Here is a 20,701-nt window from a genome sequence, read left to right as displayed (position 1 = left end):
CCTTTCCAATTAGTTTCAGTTGTTTGGCCAATATTGACCCCCTACAATGTTGAAATAGATTTGCTGAAACACCAGTTACAGGATGGTACATGGTCACAGGTGAATCATGTAAATTATAGGAACAATAGCCAATAAACATACTCATTGTTAGATTTCTATTTGTAGGCAATGAAGAAGACCAAATACAATTTCAATTATTTGTCTTTATTTCAGTGCCAAAAAGCATTTGGTCAGTTCTTAGTGCACGTCCACGGCGAGTAACATTAGCGATGTTGGCCTAAGGGCTGACAATGTTGCTAAAATACATTACAGATTGTGACGGGAAACGGTAACGTTAACCTAGGTATTCATCAGGGAATTAAAGCACATCGAATCGCAGTCTTAAAATCCTCTCCCGGCGTATAACTAAGCGAATTAAATTTTGTTCGAGATCGGTTGGCTGAACCAGGAAAGGATATCCCTAGTCTGCCAACGCTATCAGGTTCAGAAAGAGGGAGGGGATAGATAAAAACGCAGAGTTTGGCATGGAAAACCTTCTAGCGATCAGGTTACTTTCACGGAGTAAGTTACCATGGAAACTTACCAAAAGGTTTCGTTACCTCTCTTTCTGGAACGGAAACCTCGGAGTAAGCCTCTTTTCAGGGTTAAACAACTCAAAGTTTTCACTAAACCTGCTACCTGGAATACCCCCCTGATGTTTTAGATAAAATAACAGGATTCGTATGAGGTACCTCCCGCACCACCCTCCCTTCCGTCCGCCATTTTCAATTAAGGTACTGTAGCTACGCTTTTACTCAACTAGTTGTATTTGCTCAGGTCAATGAGGCCTACATCCCATAAATAACAAAGAGAAGTTAAAAACGTGTAATGTTTACAATAACTTAGGTTGGTGAAAAGATCTAACAACATTAGGGACTAGGATATGGATTAATATGGATGATTATTAATCAGCCATTTTGGACCGCGTACATAAACATAATTAATTAACATGAAACAAACATAACAGGAGGGTTGAGAAGAAAGACTAAAATAGACATCTGTTTTTTGCACAGGGAATCCCCTCACAGTGATGCAGAGGACAGACTGCAAAGTGTAAAGACATTTATTCTTTACTACAGCCATTCAGTATTGCTGTGGCACCTAGAACTCACCTCTCTATTTCCAGGGTCTAATGGATTCCTCCACCCCCATGTTCAGAACTTGACCGATAGTATCATTCTGCTATGCAATTACCAACCCCATCCCCCCTCGCCTCCCCCCGTCCCGGCCTGGCAGCTCCACACCTTAATGGAAATGAAAGTCAAGGAGAGACAGCAGGCAGTGAACAAACTGCATCGTCTGTCTGTCCATCTCTCTTTCCCCTTACAAATCTGTCTGACTTACTACACGCCTGTCTAAAACTTCCCATCTACAAACACACAGTACGGCTTGACTGATTTTGCTTTGATAACCATTGCAATTAAAAGTATTGGAATCAAAGTTAGTATCATTTCATGACTGTTTGGTGAAAATATGAACATGTTATAGAAAGTTTTAGTTGTTGAAGTGCCCTGCACCCAATTTTGTTAATACAAGTTTTATTTAATATAACATAAATAAAAACGAAAATTACATGTTGGCAAAACAATACTAACCTTAGAAAAAGAAAAATATTAGATGTTTTCAGGTTACTACAGAAATACTTTGAATTCAATGAAACTTACAACATTAGAGAAAGAGAAGCAGAGGAGTTTAATCTGAATTGTTGAGTGGAGTTTCCAGATAATTTAGTTCCCAAATCTTTTCATTACTTTCTCTTGATCTCTGGAAAGAACCATCGCCTCTTCTCATTCTGCAGGATGTAAAGCATGTCATTTATTAGCGGACGAATATGACACATTGTGTGGCATAACGCTAACACATATAATACAAAACCCCTTACCTTTAGTCCAAGGGTTGAGAGATTGGGTTTGGGTTTGAGCTTCTTTAGTGTCTCATAGGTGTTGGGGTCATGCCTAGTAGCTTCAACTTTCAACCCCATTTCTGGGATCTGTTCGTAAGTATTGTCCAAGAGGTAGCGACTTGGGATGGGTTCTGAAGGTACCTCAACATACATGCTCTCCTCTTCAGCTGATGTCATGGGGTCACCCTCCAGTGGGACAGGTTGGCAACTGGGTCTCCCAGCCAAGTGGTACACTGGGCTGTAAACCAGCTGGTTGAGGCTATGGCTGATGCTAGGCCTTTTAGAGGACGGTGATTGTTCCAAGATGGTATTCCTTGTGACTTGTTTGGGTAGTTGGGGGGGCAGTCTTGGAGGTGTAAATGAAGGCCCACTTAGCCTGTAGATATGGTTTTTATTCTCTGAGTTATTGTCCAGTAAAGGCAGAGACATGGTCCTGTAGTCCAGTGGATGGATCTCCGAGTAAACGGTTCCGAGAATTGGAGCAGGATGTTCTGTTGTGATATTCTTCCTCTGCTGGGCTTGGTGTCTGGGTTGAGATCCCTCAGTCTGCCATGCTGGGTCTCTGAGATTATACATTCTGCTGGACTGGGCCATGGGTCTTTCCCTTGTTGTCTGCTGCTCTAGAAGGGCATACAACACCTTGGCCTGGCCACAGCTCTGTTCATCCAGGAAGCCAGTCTTCAAAGGACCAGCCCTAATGGGTATAGGTGGCACTGCCTGTTAATGCAAAAATGAAGTACATGAAGACAAAAATCACAATAATAAACCTTGAATCTGAATTTGCAGATCAAGGTAATACAAATGTTAAACATGAACCAACTTTGCTGTATGATGCAGGACAGTTTTGGTGTTCTGAGGACTAAACCTCCATACCTCTGGTGACCTGTTATTTTTAGGCGGCAGTGCAGGAAGATGTTTCACAGGCCTGTCACTTTTTTGGTCCCAAATGTTCCTTACAGCTTTCACACTGACCACTGGCTTGTCCCTGTGGTTGACCTGGATGGTGTCATAGAGCTCTCCGGTGGATGCCTGGATCAGTATAAGCCTATTAGTTAGACTTACATATCTCGTATACCTTACTGAATACTACAAAGCAGGTATGATCAGAGAGAGTGTCTCCAAGAGTGTCTCCTTACCTCTAAGCAAGACTGTGTGAGAAACTCCCCAAACGGTTCTATGGGACTCCTCTTATAGTACTCTATAAGGTCTGTGAGAGTGTTGTGCATTTCAGTGTCTCCAGAGATGTTAAGCTGTCCTGATTTGCTTTGGTTGATGACAAAGTGTCGACATCGATCCCGACCTCTAAAATGAAAAAGAAGACGAATGTTAAAGGTAGTCAACCCCCATAGCTCCTTTTGCTATGAAGCTATCTATCAATGTGTTCTAGTGAGGTATCAGTGGGCGTATGGGGCTTAATGGGAGTACAAATGATCACTAACTTGTATGAGAGAATGTATCCAATGGCCTTGTCACTGAGACGGATAAGGAAACAGCCCAGCTCCCTGTCTCTTAAGGTCTCCTCAGCATCCCTGAAGATAAACGAACATTAAAGCTTTATACAAAGTTAAACTTGGAAATCAGAAGTTCAAAGTGTCAAAGTCAGATCAGAAAAGCACTTAAGCAAATATTTAAAGAAATAGCAAGGTTTTTATTTCACTGGGGAAATAATATTACCATAAAGAAAATCAATTTAGCTAAAAGCACTCTCCAAAGCCCTTGTCAATTCTCAGCCTACAGTACAAAAGCTAAAGCAAACAATTATTACATTAACACACTGTCCCTTGAGAGAGTAACCTGGTCTGACCATTTCCGCCATTCATCATTCTGGAGTGCTACAATATTTCATAGTTTGGCAATGCATTCTAATGGCTAAACCTGGCAGTTACATGCGAAGTGCTGTAATACTCAACATGTGTTGTATAAACGTCTAACACTCAGCCAATAGCTAAAATAACCCTTAATCAATATGACTGTACTTTATTCCAAAGCACAACATGAATACAAAATCTGTACATATTTCCTTCTGGAAATGGATCTCTAGAAGTTCTTACTTTCTGGGGATGAAGCCTTGGAACCAGACAGGGAAGTTGTTTTTGCGTAGGATGAGGGGGGCTTGGGTCTCTCTAAACCATTTCAGGGTTGGCTCCCTCAGGGTCCAATCGATGCCCTCAGCCTGGGAGTCCACAAAGGGGTCCATCTTGTCTTGGTTCTAACAAAACCCGAGGGACAGCAGTCAACACTGATAAGCGGGACAGTCAAACTAACTGTAATGCCACTGTACAGAGAGCTTACAGTATGCTTGATTTGCCTATTTTCCAATAGACGTCACCCTTGGAGCAATGCCTGCTGAAGGCACCGATTGTTCTATATTTGCCTCCCTCACCTCTCTCAAATCTAATAATAGTACTCATGTTCATACTGTTTTGTTTTACAAGACAACAAACTAGATTTAGTATCTCTTTCATGGTAATTCACATAGGGATACATGTTATGGTAATGTTAAAAAAAATAAGAGATTTGATTTTCAGTACCTTGAGCTGAAACATCGAACAGATTCTGAATCGGAAGTCTTTTGAAGGCCTCTGGTCCACTGATCTTTTTTCTGAACAGTGATTGCTCAGCTGAAACCATGGCACCAGTTTTCTAATGCAACAACTGCACATCCATGTGGTTCCTACTGTATGTAAAAATACAATACAAATATTCAACAAATTGAGATAAAAAATATGCACCTTGCTGACTGATATGTTTTAGATCAAGTAGAGTATGCAGAATAGTATAAACCTTTTTATTTTGTCATGAGAGATTTTACATACCTGTTGTTGAACTTTGCTGTGTAAAGTCTGAGCCTAATGTCATTTCTGTAACCGTGAAAGTGATTGTCTTATGTCCTGAACTGCCTGGGCGCTCTGATGTGTGGCAATCTGAGGGAGTTTGACATGTACATAGGAGCTATACATCGATGATATTTACAGTAATAATTGTTCCATGGACCTGGAAAGTGATGGTGTCTTGTTCTAACAGTTCATTTGCATTTGAGAAAGAAAAAGGGTTCAACACTCAGTAACACCAACAAAACATTTGATTCCAGTAACTAAATAGTACATTTCAAAATAAAGTTGATAGTATAGAATTTAGTGAATCTTTTTTTTAAAGTATCTGATATTAAGGTTGGCCCAATGACAAATAACATGAAAATCAATCTAGGCCAAAATGATAATACTCTGTCATATACTGTCAATCAATATAAGTTGCCTGTTCCTCATGTGAGTGGAACAGAAGTTTTAAGTCTGACAGGCATGTATGTGTCATCATTTATTGTATTGGGTGGGACAGAGTATGTTTTTTTTATTTATTTTTTTACCACTAAATAGGTTGTCACCACTGTTGGTTCTGGGACCTTGATCACAGATCAATTTTTCAGTTTTTTGGATGCCTTAATACACAATGTAATGAAACAACACAACCGCTGGCTTATCGGTAACATTTTTTCAAATTCTTCACAACGAGAGACTTGTGTATGTAGAAGCCAGCAAAGAAACACTGTATTGGTAGAGAGCCTACAGTAGGAACTTCCTCAAAGTGTTTGATGAGGTAAGACACATTAAGTTGAGTGCATTGTATGTGAGAGACTACCTACTTACAGTAAACAGAAATCCTTCTTTGAAAATAACAAGGTTCAGAGACAACATTTCATTACTGTGGGGTCTGCTTGACTTGGAATTTCAACACTGACCTTAGAAAAGGTGTGAGAACTTCAATTAACGCTCAAGGGTGATTCTGGGTAACTCACATACACGTACATTAAATTCAGGAAATTTACTGAAATTTAAAACGGCCCTTTTTGATCATTGAACTCTGTACAGCATACTTTCAGATTACAGCAATGGTTCAGAGAGGATTATTGTAATGTTATGACCAATGGCAATGTGTTCAGCTTTGTGGGTAATCTGTCTGGGGCTTCTAAGGTTGACATTTCATAAAGGTCGCATGTCAATTGACGCAAGTCAAATGTCAAGTATGGACAAAGTTTCGAATTAGTGATGTATTACCAAGTTTTTGTAACCTTTTTAAACTTTATAATCTTAAAGATCCTGGAAGTGGAATTAAAAACAAGTTTCAAGTTCACCACACCACAAAATAATGTGTTATTAACTACCCATCCAAATTCGAATGAAAAAAAACACAGACGAGTATGTTAAATTAGGCTTTGAAATCGTAAGAAAATCAGCAGTCTTCTCTGTTCGAGACTGGGGGGGCGTGTCGCCTGAAGGAGCTGAAGCTCGGCCCCCTCGCTGGAAGGCGCCGCCTCTCTCAAGTAAGCTACCTACAACCCAGATAATGGACGCTACATCAAGCCGAACAAAACAGTATAGAATTATAATGTATTTGTTCAATGAGTGAAACATACAGATGCATATAAATGAAATATTCCCCTGAGCTGTAACACAGGAGTAAACATTTACAGCAGAGACAGCAGACAGTGAGCTCTCCAACTACTTCTAGCACATTAGCTACCATTTCACCAAAATACCATCATTCTACACCGAGTAGCCTAATATCAAGTTAACGGTTTGCACTAATTATAGCAGAGATACCTCTGGAAAAGTTATCTAGTACAATTATAACTAGAGAGGGTATAATTTCTGGGGAAATTGTAGGATGTGCTTGCTTGGGTCGGTTGCACAGGGTTCCGTTTTTTAATGACATTTTTACAACTGATATTTCTGTATATTTTATATAAAAATGCATACTTATTATTAATAAAGATTACATAGATTTAAAAGCATCTTTTTTTGCTGCTCATTTACAACTCAAAATACGAGTGAAGTGTAGAATGAAATAGATGTCTTCTCATTTCCCTTGCAAGAGGCAGCCTCATAGCTGAATCAAAACGAATAAATTTGGCAGACCGGTGTAAAAATGGACCTAATCTCTCTAAACTTTTACGTTTTTCCCTTCTCGTGATATTTTCAGGCATTTAGCCTACTCATATTGCATTCATTCACTAGAGAGCAGGGATGTAGTGGGGGCTAAACGCACGTAAACGCCGTTTACGCACCTCCCGAAATTGTGAAATAGCGTTTATTCACCTCTAAATTGCGTTTATGTGCGTTTACGAACATCTAAGTTCCCTGCGCCTCGTATTCTGCCATTGGAATAATCCTAAATAAATTTGGTGTAATTTTAAAACACCAAAAACTTCATATTTCATATTGTTGAACATACCCAGCTAACACAGTTACGTTGCCCTTACGTTGCCGCAACGTCACTCGATGACCAAACATATGTTGCCGCAACGTCTTTGGCGACGTTGCCGCAACGTCTTTGGTAATCTTTTGACGTTGCCAGTCCGTAACCGCGACGTCGTGGCAACGTTATTTTCCGACGTTGCCAGTCTGTAACCGCGACCTCCTAGCAACGTCATTTTCCGACGTTGCCAGTCCGTAACCGCGACCTCCTAGCAACGTACTTTTGTGACGTTGCCAGTCCGTAACTGCAACGTTAACTAAGTAACCTATATTTCTCAATTCTACTGCTTATATTGGGGTGGTTCATATGCAGACCTCATTTGCCCAAAATGCTACTTGTTCTTGTATAATAGGCTACATGGTAGCCAACTTTAGGAGGACTATGTTTGTGTGATGTGTAGCCTAACTCCAGCTAATCATAAACAAGGCAGCATTTCCATGTAACATTGTCATTTTATTTCAAACAAAGTGTTAAACAGTGAATTAAAATCTTCTGCCAGTCCCCGCTACAGGTCCTGTCTGTTGGCCCTGACAATGAAGCACAAAATAAGTTAGTGTTCTATCAACATAATTGCACGTGTAAAAAGGCGCTACGCAAGTCATAAAAAAATCACATCTAAAATAATATACATCATCAAAAAAATATGTGATTCTAGATTTTTGTCACATAGCCATGTGAAAGGTTGGATATGGAAGCTGCAATCATGATTCATTCACCTGGCTTGTTTTGAATGGGCTGCCGGGGTGTGTTTGAGACCGAGGTGAAGTTAGTTTCATATTCGACATTCGACATTCGTCTCACATTCAGAAGACGCTACTTTGCACCGGGTGAAAATTACCCATACAATTTTGAAAAATGATGACTTTTATAATGATTTTATGACTATAAAACCTCAAACAAACAAAAACAAACAAAAGAGTATTCCAACAATGTCTGGTATACTTCCACAGCCTTTTAATTTTTATTAATAATGTTTTTAAAAGAATGATAGAAAATCGCTAATCTCTGAAAATAGCATGAAATGTTCACTAATCTCAATATCTTTTTCAAATTTGTGTCAAAAAATCTCAAATATACACCAGATTATTCTAATAATGTCTGGCCTACTTCCACACCCTTTACTTTTTCAATAATGTTTTTAAAAAATGATAGAAAATCGCAAACTCTGAAAATAGCATGAAATCCTTGCTAATCTCAATATCTTTTTCAAATTTGTGTCTAAAAATCTCAAATACACACCAGATTATTCTAATAATGTCTGGCCTACTTCCACACCCTTTACTTTTCCAATAAAGTTTTGAATACAATTCCAATTAATCGCTAATCTATCAAAATAGCATGAAATCCTCACTAATCTCAATATCTTTTTCAAATTAGTGTCAAAAAATCTCAAATATACACCAGATTATTCTAATAATGTCGGGCCTACTTCCACACCCTTTACGTGTTCAATTATGTTTTTAAAAAATGATAGAAAATCGCTAATCTATGAAAATAGCATGAAATCCTCGCTAATCTCTATCTTTTTCAAACTTGTTTCAAAAAATCTCAAATACACACCAGATTATTCTAATAATGTCTGGCCTACTTCCACATCCTTTACTTTTTCAATAATGTTTAAAAAAAATGATAGAAAATCGCTAATCTCTGAAAATAGCATGAAATCTTCACTAATCTCAATATCTTTTTCAAAATAGTGTCAAAAAATCTCAAATATACACCAGATTATTCTAATCAGAATCAGAATGGGATTTATTCGCCATGAAAGTTTGCACAGACAAGGAATTTGCTTTGGCAGGAAGGTGCATACAATAAACATATACCTAAAATTTAAATATGTGGACTATCTATACTATGGGTACATAAACTAGCAGTACTAAGTGGGATTAGAATAGAATTAAATATACAATAAAATAAAATATAAATTGCTGTAAATTACAATATAAAAATACAAAAATACAAATATTACAAAAAATACAAATGTACAAGATACCATTTTGTAATGCAGTGCAAAAAGCAGTGTGTTTTAAGCAAGAAGTCATTAGAATCAGTGTGGTCCCTTGGCCTTGTTGAAGAGGCCAACAGCGGAAGGGAAGAAACTGTTTTTGTGGCGTGAGGTATTGGTCCTGATGGACCGCAGCCTTCTGCCGGAGGGGAGTGACTGAAACAGGGAGTGTCCAGGGTGGGAGGAGTCGGCCACAATCTTCCTCGCTCGCCTCAGGGTCCTCGAGGTGTGCAGGTCCTCGAGGGTAGGCAGATTGCAGCCAATCACCTTCTCAGCAGTGCGGATGATACGCTGCAGTCTGCTCTTGTCCTTGGCAGTGGCAGCAGCGTACCAGACGGTGATGGAGGAGGTGAGGATGGACTCAATGATGGCTGAGTAGAAGTGCACCATCATTGTCTTTGGCAGGTTGAACTTCTTCAGCTGCCGAAGGAAGTACATCCTCTGTTGTGCTTTCTTGATGAGGGAGCTGATGTTCAGTTCCCACTTGAGGTCCTGGGAGAGGATAGTGCCCAGGAAGCGGAAGGACTCCACAGTGTTGACTGGGGAGTCACACAGGGTGATGGGGGTGAGTGGGGCTGTGTTCCTCCTGAAGTCCACAACCATCTCCACTGTCTTAAGAGCATTGAGCTCTAAGTTGTTCTGGCTGCACCAGGTCACCAGGTTGGCCGCTTCCCACCTATAATCAGACTCGTCTCCACCAGAGATGAGCCCAATAAGGGTGGTGTCGTCCGCAAACTTCAGGAGTTTGACGGACGGATGACTGGAGGTGCAACTGTTGGTGTACAGGGAGAAGAGCAGAGGAGAAAGGACGCAGCCCTGAGGTGATCCGGTGCTGATGGACCGGGAGTCAGAGACTTGTGTTCCCAGCTTAACGCACTGCTTCCTGTCAGACAGGAAGTCTGTGATCCACCTGCAGGTGGAATCAGGCACGTTCAGCTGGGAGAGCTTGTCCTGAAGCAGGGCGGGGATGATGGTATTGAAGGCAGAGCTGAAGTCCACAAACAGGATCCTGGCATAGGATGCTGGGGAGTCCAGGTGCTGTAGGGTGAAGTGGAGGGCCATGTTAACTGCATCGTCCACAGACCTGTTGGCTCTGTAGGCAAACTGCAGGGGGTCCAGTAGAGGGTCAGTGATGGATTTAAGGTGTGCCAGCACCAGTAGCTCGAAAGACTTCATTACCACAGAGGTCAGGGCGACAGGTCTGTAGTCATTATGTCCTGTTGGCCTTGGCTTTTTGGGCACAGGGATGATGGTGGAGGACTTGAGACAGGCTGGCACATGGCATGTCTCAAGGGAGGTGTTAAAGATGTAGGTAAACACCGGAGACAGCTGGTCAGCGCAGTGCTTGAGGGTGGCTGGAGAGACAGAGTCCGGCCCAGCTGCTTTGCGGGGATTCTGCCTCTTGAAAAGTCTGTTAACTTCACCCTCCTGAATGGAGAGAGTCGTCACTGTAGAGGGGGGGAGGTGGGAGGCCTCCTGGCCTCCTAATAATGTCTGGCCTACTTCCACACCCTTTACTTTTTCAATTGTGTTTTTAAAAGAATGATAGAAAATCGCTAATCTGAAAATAATCTAATCTCAATATCTTTTTCAAACTTGTTTCAAAAAATCTCAAATACACACCAGATTATTCTAATAATGTCTGGCCTACTTCCACAACCTTTACTTTTACAATAAAGTTTTGAAAAGAATTCAAATTAATCGCTAATCCATGAAAATAGCATGAAATCCTCGCTAATCTCAATATCTTTTCCAGACTTGTGTCTAAAAATCTCAAATACACACCAGATTATTCTAATAATGTCTGGCCTACTTCCACACCCTTTACTTTTTCAATAAAGTTTTTAAAAGAATGATAGAAAATCGCTAATCTCTGAAAATAGCATAAAATCTTCACTAATCTCAATATCTTTTTCAAATTTGTGTCAAAAATCTCAAATATGCACCAGATTATTCTAATAATGTCTGGCCTACTTCCACACCTTTTACGTTTTAAATTATGTTTTTAAAAGAATGATAGAAAATCGCTAATCTCTGAAAATAGCATGAAATCCTCGCTAATCTCAATATCTTTTTCAAACTTGTGTCAAAAAATCTCAAATATACACCATATTATTCTAATAATGTCTCGCCTACTTCCACACCCTTTAATTTTTCAATAATGTCCGATGTACACCGTATTGCCAAACGGACGTCCAGAGCCCCGAGTACTCTGTTAGACAAGGTATTTAAGTTTTACGCCTCCTCATTTATTCATAACTATAAAGGTATGTAATATATGTAGCTTTTGCTAATGGCATTGGATATAGCGATAGTGTTAGCCTATAGCTAACTATCAGTAGTTAGTTTAGACTTGTATGCTATCAGTAGTTTAGTCTTTTATTTTTGCTCGCAGACGATTAAAACTGCATTTTAGCGATGGGGTTATAGTACCAACAGTATAATTACTACGATGTCCTGTGTGTTTATGCTGGTCAACCGTAATGGTATTTAAGAGTTAAATAGAGTTAGGCTATGTATGCAGCAATAAAAATTGTAAATTTCTAAAAGAAAGTATTGTGATCTAAGGTCAGAAGCATTTTGAGTTGCAGCGTAATATAGTGGAGACTCAGTTTATTTTCCGAGCGGTAAATGGGACTGCACCCGACTACATCAAGTCTCTCCTCCAGCCTTACACCCCCTCCCGCCAACTACGGTCTTCTTCTGACAACCGTCTGGTGGTCCCACCGCTCAAGAGTGCCCGGTCCCAACACAAGCTCTTCTCCTGTCTGGCCCCCCAATGGTGGAATCAATTCCCCACCTCCATCAGAGACACTGACTGTCTCCCCACGTTCAAGAAAAGGCTCAAGACGCACTTGTTCCGGTACTTAGGAATGATTGGCTGGACCTGATGTTAGTTTCCTCCAGGATCACAATGACTCTTATTGAGAGACTTGTTGCTCTTGTTGGTTAGTTGTAACTGACTTAAAGTTATTGTACTCGCTGTGAATTATATTATTGTTGCTTGCTTTTTATACAGGTACACTCTTGCACTTCTGAAGTTCATGTTGTTTAATTGTAACTTGTCTAAACATGCTCTTATGGTTCTTCCCTTTGGGACTTATTTGGTTTTTCACAATGTATGCTTCATGTTTTGGCTATCCGCAATGTTTGTATCTCGTTGTTATGATCAGTGACCTATGCACTTTTGTAAAGCTCTCTCTTGGAAGTCGCTTTGGATAAAAGTGTCTGCTAAATGCATAAATGTAACTATCCCTCCAACGTCAACAGCTGCAAAGTTCCATAGTCTTCGGGTCTTTTACCAAATGATGGAGTGGAAAGGGGGAAGTGAACGTATGGACCAAAAGACTGGGGGTGGCATGTTTTGGATGGGAGATTTATGCCAATAATGACCATCAGGTCATTGGCAGAAGGATGATTGGATGAAGATTGGGCCGATGTATTTGTCATATGAATGGTGTTTCTGCCTATTCAAATTAGAGCATATTCAATAAGTGTGGAGCTCGTGCATATTCAAATTAATTTCAAAAGAAACTTGTAATACAAAAAAAGTTACTTTTCATGTATACCTTTACTATGTTAAGTTTTATTGTGGTAGGAGTAAAGGAAAAAATTAAGCCTATTTGGGTGTATTTTGGGAATATTCGATTCGTGTATAGCTCATTTGCATATTAACATTCATTTTTAAAGAACTTGTAATACAAAAAAATGTTACTTGTCATGGTTAGTTTCAGTGTGTGAAGTTTCATTTTGATAGGAGTAAAGGAAAAAAATAGCCCCATTGGGATGTAATGTTGCCTGTCCTTATTGGCACACATCTCGGATTGATGAGAATTTAACATATTTTCTCAACTAGGATTTCTTAGGACTTTTAATATGTTGTTCTGGACACCTCATAGAAATGATCTAAGCTGCAAAATGCTGCTTTTTTACATTTCTGTCGTAAAACGCTACTTTGCCTGGACTAATAGTAACAAAGTTACATACTAGCTAGTTATAACAGTTACACAGAAAGAGACACAATATGACAACAAAGTCCAAGTGGACTCAAAGAACGCAGTGTTCGGCAATCAACTGCAACAACTACCAATGTGACAGTATTTATGCCTTTCATCGCTTTCCCAAAGACCCTGACAGGTAAATTTTGTCGGTAGCGTAATCTTATGCACCTGCTAACTTTAACGTTTTTTTTGTCTAGTAGTAGGCTAGTAAACTTAATTCCTTCTAGGAACTGCAGGTCCTAGCCATAGAAACCAGAATAATGATTTAAATGGATATGTAAATAAAAATGAGCTTCTTAAATTAATTTGCTGAATTCATATATTTCATTGATAACTTATTTGTGTATGTACTGTAGGCTAACGTAATGTGTGGAGCTAGCGTTAGGTTACCTCCTGGGAAACGGTCTAACGTTAGGCTATTATAACGTTATATAAACTCATCACTTTATTCTTACCTGTCACACTTAGCCTAATGTAGAGAGTAATATAATTTATAAAATGCTTGAACTTCTCTGTCAATATAAGTTCTTTGCATCACCTAGCGCTGCAGATGTGTACGGAAGTGAGAAGCGGAAACGATTACATCTGTTTTCCGGTTCGAATGCTGGGCGCTCCGCATAACCCCTATTGACCCTGGTACGAAATTAAGAAAATACTTATCAGAGATCGACAACAGCTGACGCAATCGTCAACGGAGGCTGACGGGGCTCTCACGTAGCAAACCAATCAAAGTTTTTACAGCAACCTACATTAAAATCTCACCATCTGGCTGTCTTCACAATAGTCATATCGTCATAACATTGCCCTCCTTCTGTTTTTTGGTGTAAAATTGACCGAACTATAAAATTACGAAAATACTAAACTACTATGACGCTTGCATGGCTGCCGCCTAGGCAGTCTCACGGGCGACCCGCACTCGCTCAAATTACAAAGACTTTCACGACCTAAATAATAAATCAGAGATGGCAGTTCCACTCGAAATTGCTTCCTCAACAAAACCCAATGGTTGGTAATTTTGGGGGTTGGCATTTTTCACTCATAATCCAAGCTCCAATTTGCGTGCTAGAACGTCTCTGTATCCATGCGTCGTTGCTAACGTGTGCTGACGTAGTGACATAGGCTAGCACTGGTACCCTTCGTTGACAGAAGACACTTTTTGCCGCAAAAACGTTGTAACCTAAACTGTGTAACGGAGTGTAAATAAAAATACAAGCAACTCAATCGCTACCAAAACGAAATTTTTGACACCTAGGTTGTCTATGTAGTCCAAATATTGACTGAGGCTTAGGGGGGCAAAAATAAATAATAACTAGAGAGGGTACAATTTCTGGGGAAATTGTAGGGTGTGCTTGCTTGCGTCGGTTGCACAGGGGTCCGTTTTTGAATTACATTTTTACAACTGATATTTCTGTATATTTTATATAAAAATGCATACTTATTATTTATAAAGATTACATAGATTTAAAAGCATTTTTTTGCTGCTCATTTACAACTGAAAATACAAGTGAAGTGTAGAATGAAATAGATGTCTTCTCATTTCCCCTGCAAGAGGCAGCCTCATCGTTGAATCAAAACGAAAAAATGTGGCAGACCGGTGTAAAAATTGGCCTAATCTCTATGATTTAAACGTCCTTTTAAGTTTTTCCCTTCTCGTGATATTTTAGGGATTTAGCCTACTCATATTGCATTCATTCATGAATAAAGAACCCCCTTTGAAGATTATTCTACGACGTTACCGGCAGTAGAAGATGGAATCGCGATTCAAACAGTACCATCTGCTAACTGAAAATATGCCCCCAAAAACGTAAATAAGCTTGACATTTATTTAGTGGAAAATCGCTTTCATAAAAAGCTCAGTGGTAGCGATCATTGTCAGTACTATAACAACGCCAAGTGCGATATAGCCCTGTGTGGAGAAGCTGCCCCGGTAAATTGTACTACTACGGTACAGTACTAGACTACTGCTGTGTTCGTTCGTCTTGGTAGCGATTGCGTTGGTTGAATTGGATTTAACGTTCCTGGCTGTGGCAATGAAGTTAAGGTTAGTAGTTAGATAGACTTTTGATTTGAGTAAGGGGAGTAACATGTTCTGTCGCCGTTTGACTTCCTACAGCTGTGTACAGTAGATGTTTTTGTAGTGTCTCGCGTAGGCTACAGCGTTGCAGTGAGCAACACTGGTTTGAAACCACAGGTAATGATCATTTCACCCACAACATCGTTGTGGGTGAAATGTCATAATAAATCCTACAACGAAAATGTATTTGTGAGGAATGTTTATTTTAACGATTGAAAACCGTTTCCGAAAGTAGATGTGGGCCTACTTCCTTAATAATATCAGCTAATATTGTATATTACATTTCACAATTGTGTTTCACGTCACAAAGTAAATAGTTATCACCCTGGCCTCTTTGCTTGTGGCGTTTCTGCAGCTGCCTTGCAGTAAAGCTATAGTTAGCCTAGCTATCCCCCAAGTTAACAGATGCGAAACGAATGTTCTGCGACAGGTAGTCACGCGTGTTTTCGTGACGTTAGTGACGTTAGTGACGTAGTGACGTTAGTAACGTCAGGCAGCAAATTAGCCACCGTTAGCTTCACTTTTCGCCACAAAAACTTAACTTCAGCCTAAACCATGCAACGGAACGTAAATAAAAATACAAGCAACTCAATCACTACCAAGACGAAACTTTTGACACCTAGGTTGTCTATGTAGGCCAAATATTGACAAAGATTTAGGGGGGCCAAAATAAATAATAATAATAAATATATATGTGAGAGAACAAAGGTTGTGCTCTCGCCGAAGGCTTGAGCACACCCAACTAGAAAAAGCTGTTCCTGCAAAACAGCAGTGAGAATGCTGAAAACCTGAATGGGGATAGCTGACCATGCTAAAAAAGCTGAAAATAGTAAAAATGTTGTAGAAAGTTAGAAGCTGAAGCTTCAAGGGGCCCGAAAGGTATTTTTGAAAGGGGCAGGAGCTGGACGAAGGCATAAAACTACAGAAAAGAGAAGAACAATGCAAAAAGAGAAATAATTCAGAAGATTTTGAAAATTTAGTAGAAAGTCATTTGCTCAGGTTTCAAAAGGTCTGAAATGTATTTTAGAGAGGACCTGGAGCTAACTGAATAAAATGCTGCAAAAAAAAGTTTAACTATTGTGGGTAGTAAATAAGATCATGCTACATCTAACCAGCGGATCATCTTGCAAGTGTGTCAAAGTGGTATTTTTACAGACTGTATTAACACCGTAGGCGTGAATAATGCATGCATCGTGATTGTCGCCCATCTGTAGCCGAAGCTAAGCTAGAGAGAGGATGCAATGGGAGACTTTCTACAGTAAGCCATATCTACTGCTTCAAATTGAAAACGGAGACGATCTTTTGATTAAAGACAAGTTCCTTAACCTATGTTGTCAATATCGCCAATAAAAAGTAAATACTCTTCAGTTACGAAGCATTTGTTTGTAGCTAGGTAACGAATATTATGTCTGGAAAAACGTAGCTATAGCTATGTGACCTGGTTTCGCTGTATGATGACAGTCGTAGTGTCACTAGAATGGCCATAACAAAAGATCATATTTCAAATCTGTCTGCTGTTCTACATTGCCCACACAATTCAACTCTAACATGGCCTGTATCTTGTATCGAAAGTGCTCGAAAATTAGTATGGTGGACTGAGAACATATTTGTTAGTCAAAGCAGAGCGAGCGGATGTCGTGGGAGAATTACTGTGTTAGATTTACTGCTTCAAATTGAAAACGGAGAAGATATTTAGAATAAAGACAATTTACTTAACATCTGTGTTCAATATCGTCAAATAAAAGTAAAAACTTTCCAGTTACGAAGCGTTTGTTCGTAGGATTAACGCCAGCTGCAGCAAACACTTACCCCAGCCCCGGTTTTTGGCTGTTCGTGACGGTCAGCTATGACAGTCTTGAGCCTCGATTTTTGCAGATTTCTGTGAAACCTGCTAAAATAAAAACGATCTAGGTAGATTATGTACACTTTAAGCTCAATGTACATACCTTGTTTGGCCAATTTGGTCGATTGTGGAAAATAAGCCATCGCGCTAGCTCGATTATAAGAGAGAATAACAGAAATGTAGCTAGAATCCACACCTCACACAAGTTAACCTAGACGCAAAACTGTACGTCCAATCCAAAAAATAAGGATATTTTCCGAGACCCAAGACTCTGCCTAAACCAGAGATATTCTTTATATGTCTGTGCAGTCAGAAATACGACTCTACCTGCAGTTTCGAAAACGTGTTCCTTTTGCTTTCCTGGTGCGTGTTTGTTTGGTTGCCACGGTGATGGCGCAGCTGTGATAGCTAACGAGCTAGGCAGAGAGAAAAACGAACATTTACCTAGCATCCACACCTCAAACAAGTTGACCTAGACGCAAAACTACACGTCCAATCAATAAAATTAGGATATTTTCCGAGACCCAAGACTCTGCCGAAACTAGAGATGTCCTTTATATGTCTGTGCGGTCAGAAATATGTCTCTACCGGCAGTTTCGAAATCGTCTTCCTTCTTGCTTTCTCTGACGAATTTTACCCACCTCTCCATTGAAGTTAGTGAGAGAATTTGAACGGGTGCTCTCGCTTCAAGGCTCATAGCTGAAAATCTGTCAATGTGAGCTCTTTAGTAGTTACATTGGCTGAAAGAGGACAATTTTTCCTACATTTTAAGGTATAACTTGTTTCTGTAATTTAAACTATATGAACGTTAGAGGAATTTGTTTGACAATTTAGTTGAATATCAGAAAAAGAACAGCCAGCTGCTCATTCATAGAAATCAAGAAGGAGCAAACATTTTAATGTATTTCAAACTGTCATAATTCAAAATTGGCTGAATATTTGAAAAAGCTGAATCATTTGGGAATAGCTGAATGTCTTGTGAACATTTCAAAGGTTGAATGGTGTCTCTAGCTGAAAGTATGCTGAAGTAGTTACGTTTGAAAGAGGAGGAAGCTTTTTAATGATTTGAAAGGATTTACCATTACTTTTAATGGGAGAATAATTTGCACAAAAACCTTAATGTCTTAAAAAGTATAAAAGTGAGAAATACCAAAAGTCATAGCCAACATCTCCTGAAGGAGCTGAACGTTTTGATACAAAAATTGTAGGAATCGGTGAAAGTATGCAGGACTAGTTAAAGGCCAAAAAACCAGCGGAAGAACTAAGAAGTTGAAAAACAATAGTGAGAATGCTGAACAGCATTCTCACAATAAAAATAACTAGAAAGGTACATTTCCTGAAGAAAATGTGTGTGTTTGCTGAAAGCAGTTGAAACGATTGTTTTGATGGCTTGAATAGTGAAGGTTTTACAACATTTTTAAAAGAGGCATGTCCTTTAAAAACAAAATGGTGAGAAAAAGTGTTAAAAGTATATCTGTCATTGTTATGCATTGCGATATTTTCTTACTGTTGAAAATTGAGAAAAAACTGTGATGAAAAGAGTATCTTATTGACTTTCATACATTTTTAAGCGTTGGCCATAACTTTAAAACAAAAGATCATATTTCAAATCTGTCTGCTGTTCTACATTGCCCACACAATTATGTATATATATCAACTCTAACATGGCCTGTATCTTGTATTGAAAGTGCTCGAAAATTAGCTTGTCTAATGTATGGTGGACTGAGAAAACATATTTGTCAAAGCGGAGCGAGCGGATGTCGTGGGAGAATTCCTACTGTGTTAGATTTACTGCTTCAAATTGAAAACGGAGAATATATTTAGAGTAAAGACAAGTTTCTTAACGTCTGTGTTCAATATCGTCAACTAAAAGTAAAAACTTTTCAGTTACGAAGCCTTTGTTCGTAGTAACACCAGATGCTGTAAACCTTTCGTGACCCCGGTTTGGCTGTTTGTGACTGTCGGCAATGACAGTGTTGAGCCTCGATTTTTGCAGATTTTTGTGAAACTTGCTTAAAGAAAAATGATCTAGCTAGATTATGTACACTTTAAGCTCAATGTACATACCTTGTTTGGCCAATTTGGTCGATTGTAGAAAAAAGTAGAACCGTTTTTAGTTATGGAGACCCATCGCGCTAGATTGGAATTGCGTTATCCCACTCATCACTTCAGTGGTCATAACTTTTAAACAAAATAGTCTATCTTAAGTCTGTCTGCTGTTCTGAATTCACGACAAATTACGCACATTTCATACACTCTAACCTGTCCTCTAGCTTGTATTTAAAGTGGTTAAAAATTAGGTTTTCTAAAAAAGTATTGACGACTGAGAAGATTTTTGTCAGAATGGCTCCGTGAAATCGTCTTGATAAAGGATGATTTGCCTAACATCATATAAATATTTACATCATTAGAAAGGCCTAAATCTTGTCTTCAAAATTGTATAAACAGTTCAGGTATATTATTTGAAAAAGTCTGCATATTCAGGCAGGAAAGTGTTAAACAGTGTCAAAAATTGACGCGGTGAGAAACAGTTCTGTCAGTGCATGACGTCACAATTGAATTTGACTTGAACATTCTGAACCATTGAAACCCATTCATTTTTTTTGCACTTTAAACTTTAATACCTTAAAAACTTTAAAAGTTATCAATGAGAAAAGTAATAGCACACTAGAGCAGTTCATACTTTATCAAATGAAGTTTGAACGGTGTTTCTAGCTTAAACGGTGTGAAAGGAGTAGGCGACGGAAAAAAGTGGGAGGAAAAAAAATAATAATAATAAGTATGCAGAATAACAATAGTGTTTTTGCTTGCAGCAAACACACTAATAATAAGTATGCAGAATAACAATAGTGTTTTTGCTTGCAGCAAACACACTAATAAATATATATGTGAGAGAACAAAGGTTGTGCTCTCGCCGAAGGCTTGAGCACACCCAATAAAGACATTTGAACATATGAAACATGTAGCCTAATGCACAACTTGATTTCACTCAATAAGTTTTGAAAAAACAAGTCAGTGACGGCGGCGACGTAGCTACTTAGTAGGTGTGTTGTTTGGCGACGACGTGTGTCTCACACGGCTTAGTGGCGATGTACTTATCTCAGACGTACTTAGTAGGCTTAAGGTTTTTTTATACTTTCGAACATGTGTCGCCGAGCCGCCGCCTCCGGTAGACGTTCCTTACATGCCGTCGCCGTCAAGTCGCCGCCAGTCTCTCGTTTGCAGTCCCATTAGTCCCATTAAAAAATCCACACGGTCAGGCGGCGACGTATGGTTAGGTTGATCCTTCTCCTTCTCCTGGTAAGCCTAGGAATGTCCCTTTCCGCCCCCCATACACAAGTGCTCGGTAGTAGCAGGGTTGCCAGGTCTGTGTGACAAAACCAACCCAATGGCCAATCAAAACCAGCCCAAACCCAGCCCAATGGCCAATAAAACCAGACCAAAAACCAGCCCAATATCAGAACTCAAAATATGCCCCTGCCAAACCATATACACTGCTACAAGTCCAACAGCATTGCAATCATTGCCAAATGTATTGTAATATCTACAAAGTAACACCAAATGTTTAGTATGCCAGCATTAA

The 20,701-nt window shown here is 39.4% G+C and overlaps 2 protein-coding genes across 3 annotated transcripts in view; one reads left to right on the top strand and one right to left on the bottom strand.

The window, feature by feature from the left end:
• The window catches only part of tbc1d2b (TBC1 domain family, member 2B), a 126,296-nt gene that overhangs the window by 2,283 nt on the left and 103,312 nt on the right, over positions 1-20,701 (top strand). The window lies entirely within an intron of this gene.
• Positions 82-20,448, bottom strand: sh2d7 (SH2 domain containing 7). Of its 2 annotated transcripts, XM_062461547.1 has the most exons (9): positions 20,229-20,448; positions 4,759-4,866; positions 4,474-4,619; positions 3,994-4,151; positions 3,382-3,471; positions 3,079-3,244; positions 2,816-2,971; positions 1,922-2,659; positions 82-1,831 (listed from the first exon to the last, which is right to left on the bottom strand). In XM_062461547.1, the coding sequence occupies exons 2-9, from the start codon at positions 4,799-4,801 to the stop codon at positions 1,787-1,789; spliced, it is 1,542 nt and encodes a 513-aa protein (XP_062317531.1). In that variant the 5' UTR covers positions 4,802-4,866; positions 20,229-20,448; the 3' UTR covers positions 82-1,786. The 2 variants fall into 2 exon arrangements, with proteins under 2 accessions (XP_062317531.1, XP_062317529.1); XM_062461545.1 differs by lacking the exon at positions 20,229-20,448 and having other exon boundaries at positions 4,759-6,232.

This window comes from Osmerus eperlanus, chromosome 5 (assembly GCF_963692335.1).
Source record: "Osmerus eperlanus chromosome 5, fOsmEpe2.1, whole genome shotgun sequence".
Classification (NCBI taxonomy): Eukaryota; Metazoa; Chordata; class Actinopteri; order Osmeriformes; family Osmeridae; genus Osmerus; species Osmerus eperlanus.
Note: the sequence above shows the minus strand (reverse complement) of the source record. Positions and strands in the feature narration are given on the sequence as shown.

Excerpts from the sequence above, each read along its gene's own strand:
- sh2d7 (XM_062461547.1), bottom strand. The coding sequence starts at position 4,801 with ATGACATTAGGCTCAGACTTTACACAGCAAAGTTCAACAACAG. Across the intron at positions 4,620-4,758 it reads ACAGCAAAGTTCAACAACAG|TAGGAACCACATGGATGTGC; the intron begins GTATGTAAAATC and ends TTTTACATACAG. Across the intron at positions 2,972-3,078 it reads TCACACAGTCTTGCTTAGAG|GCATCCACCGGAGAGCTCTA; the intron begins GTAAGGAGACAC and ends ATACTGATCCAG.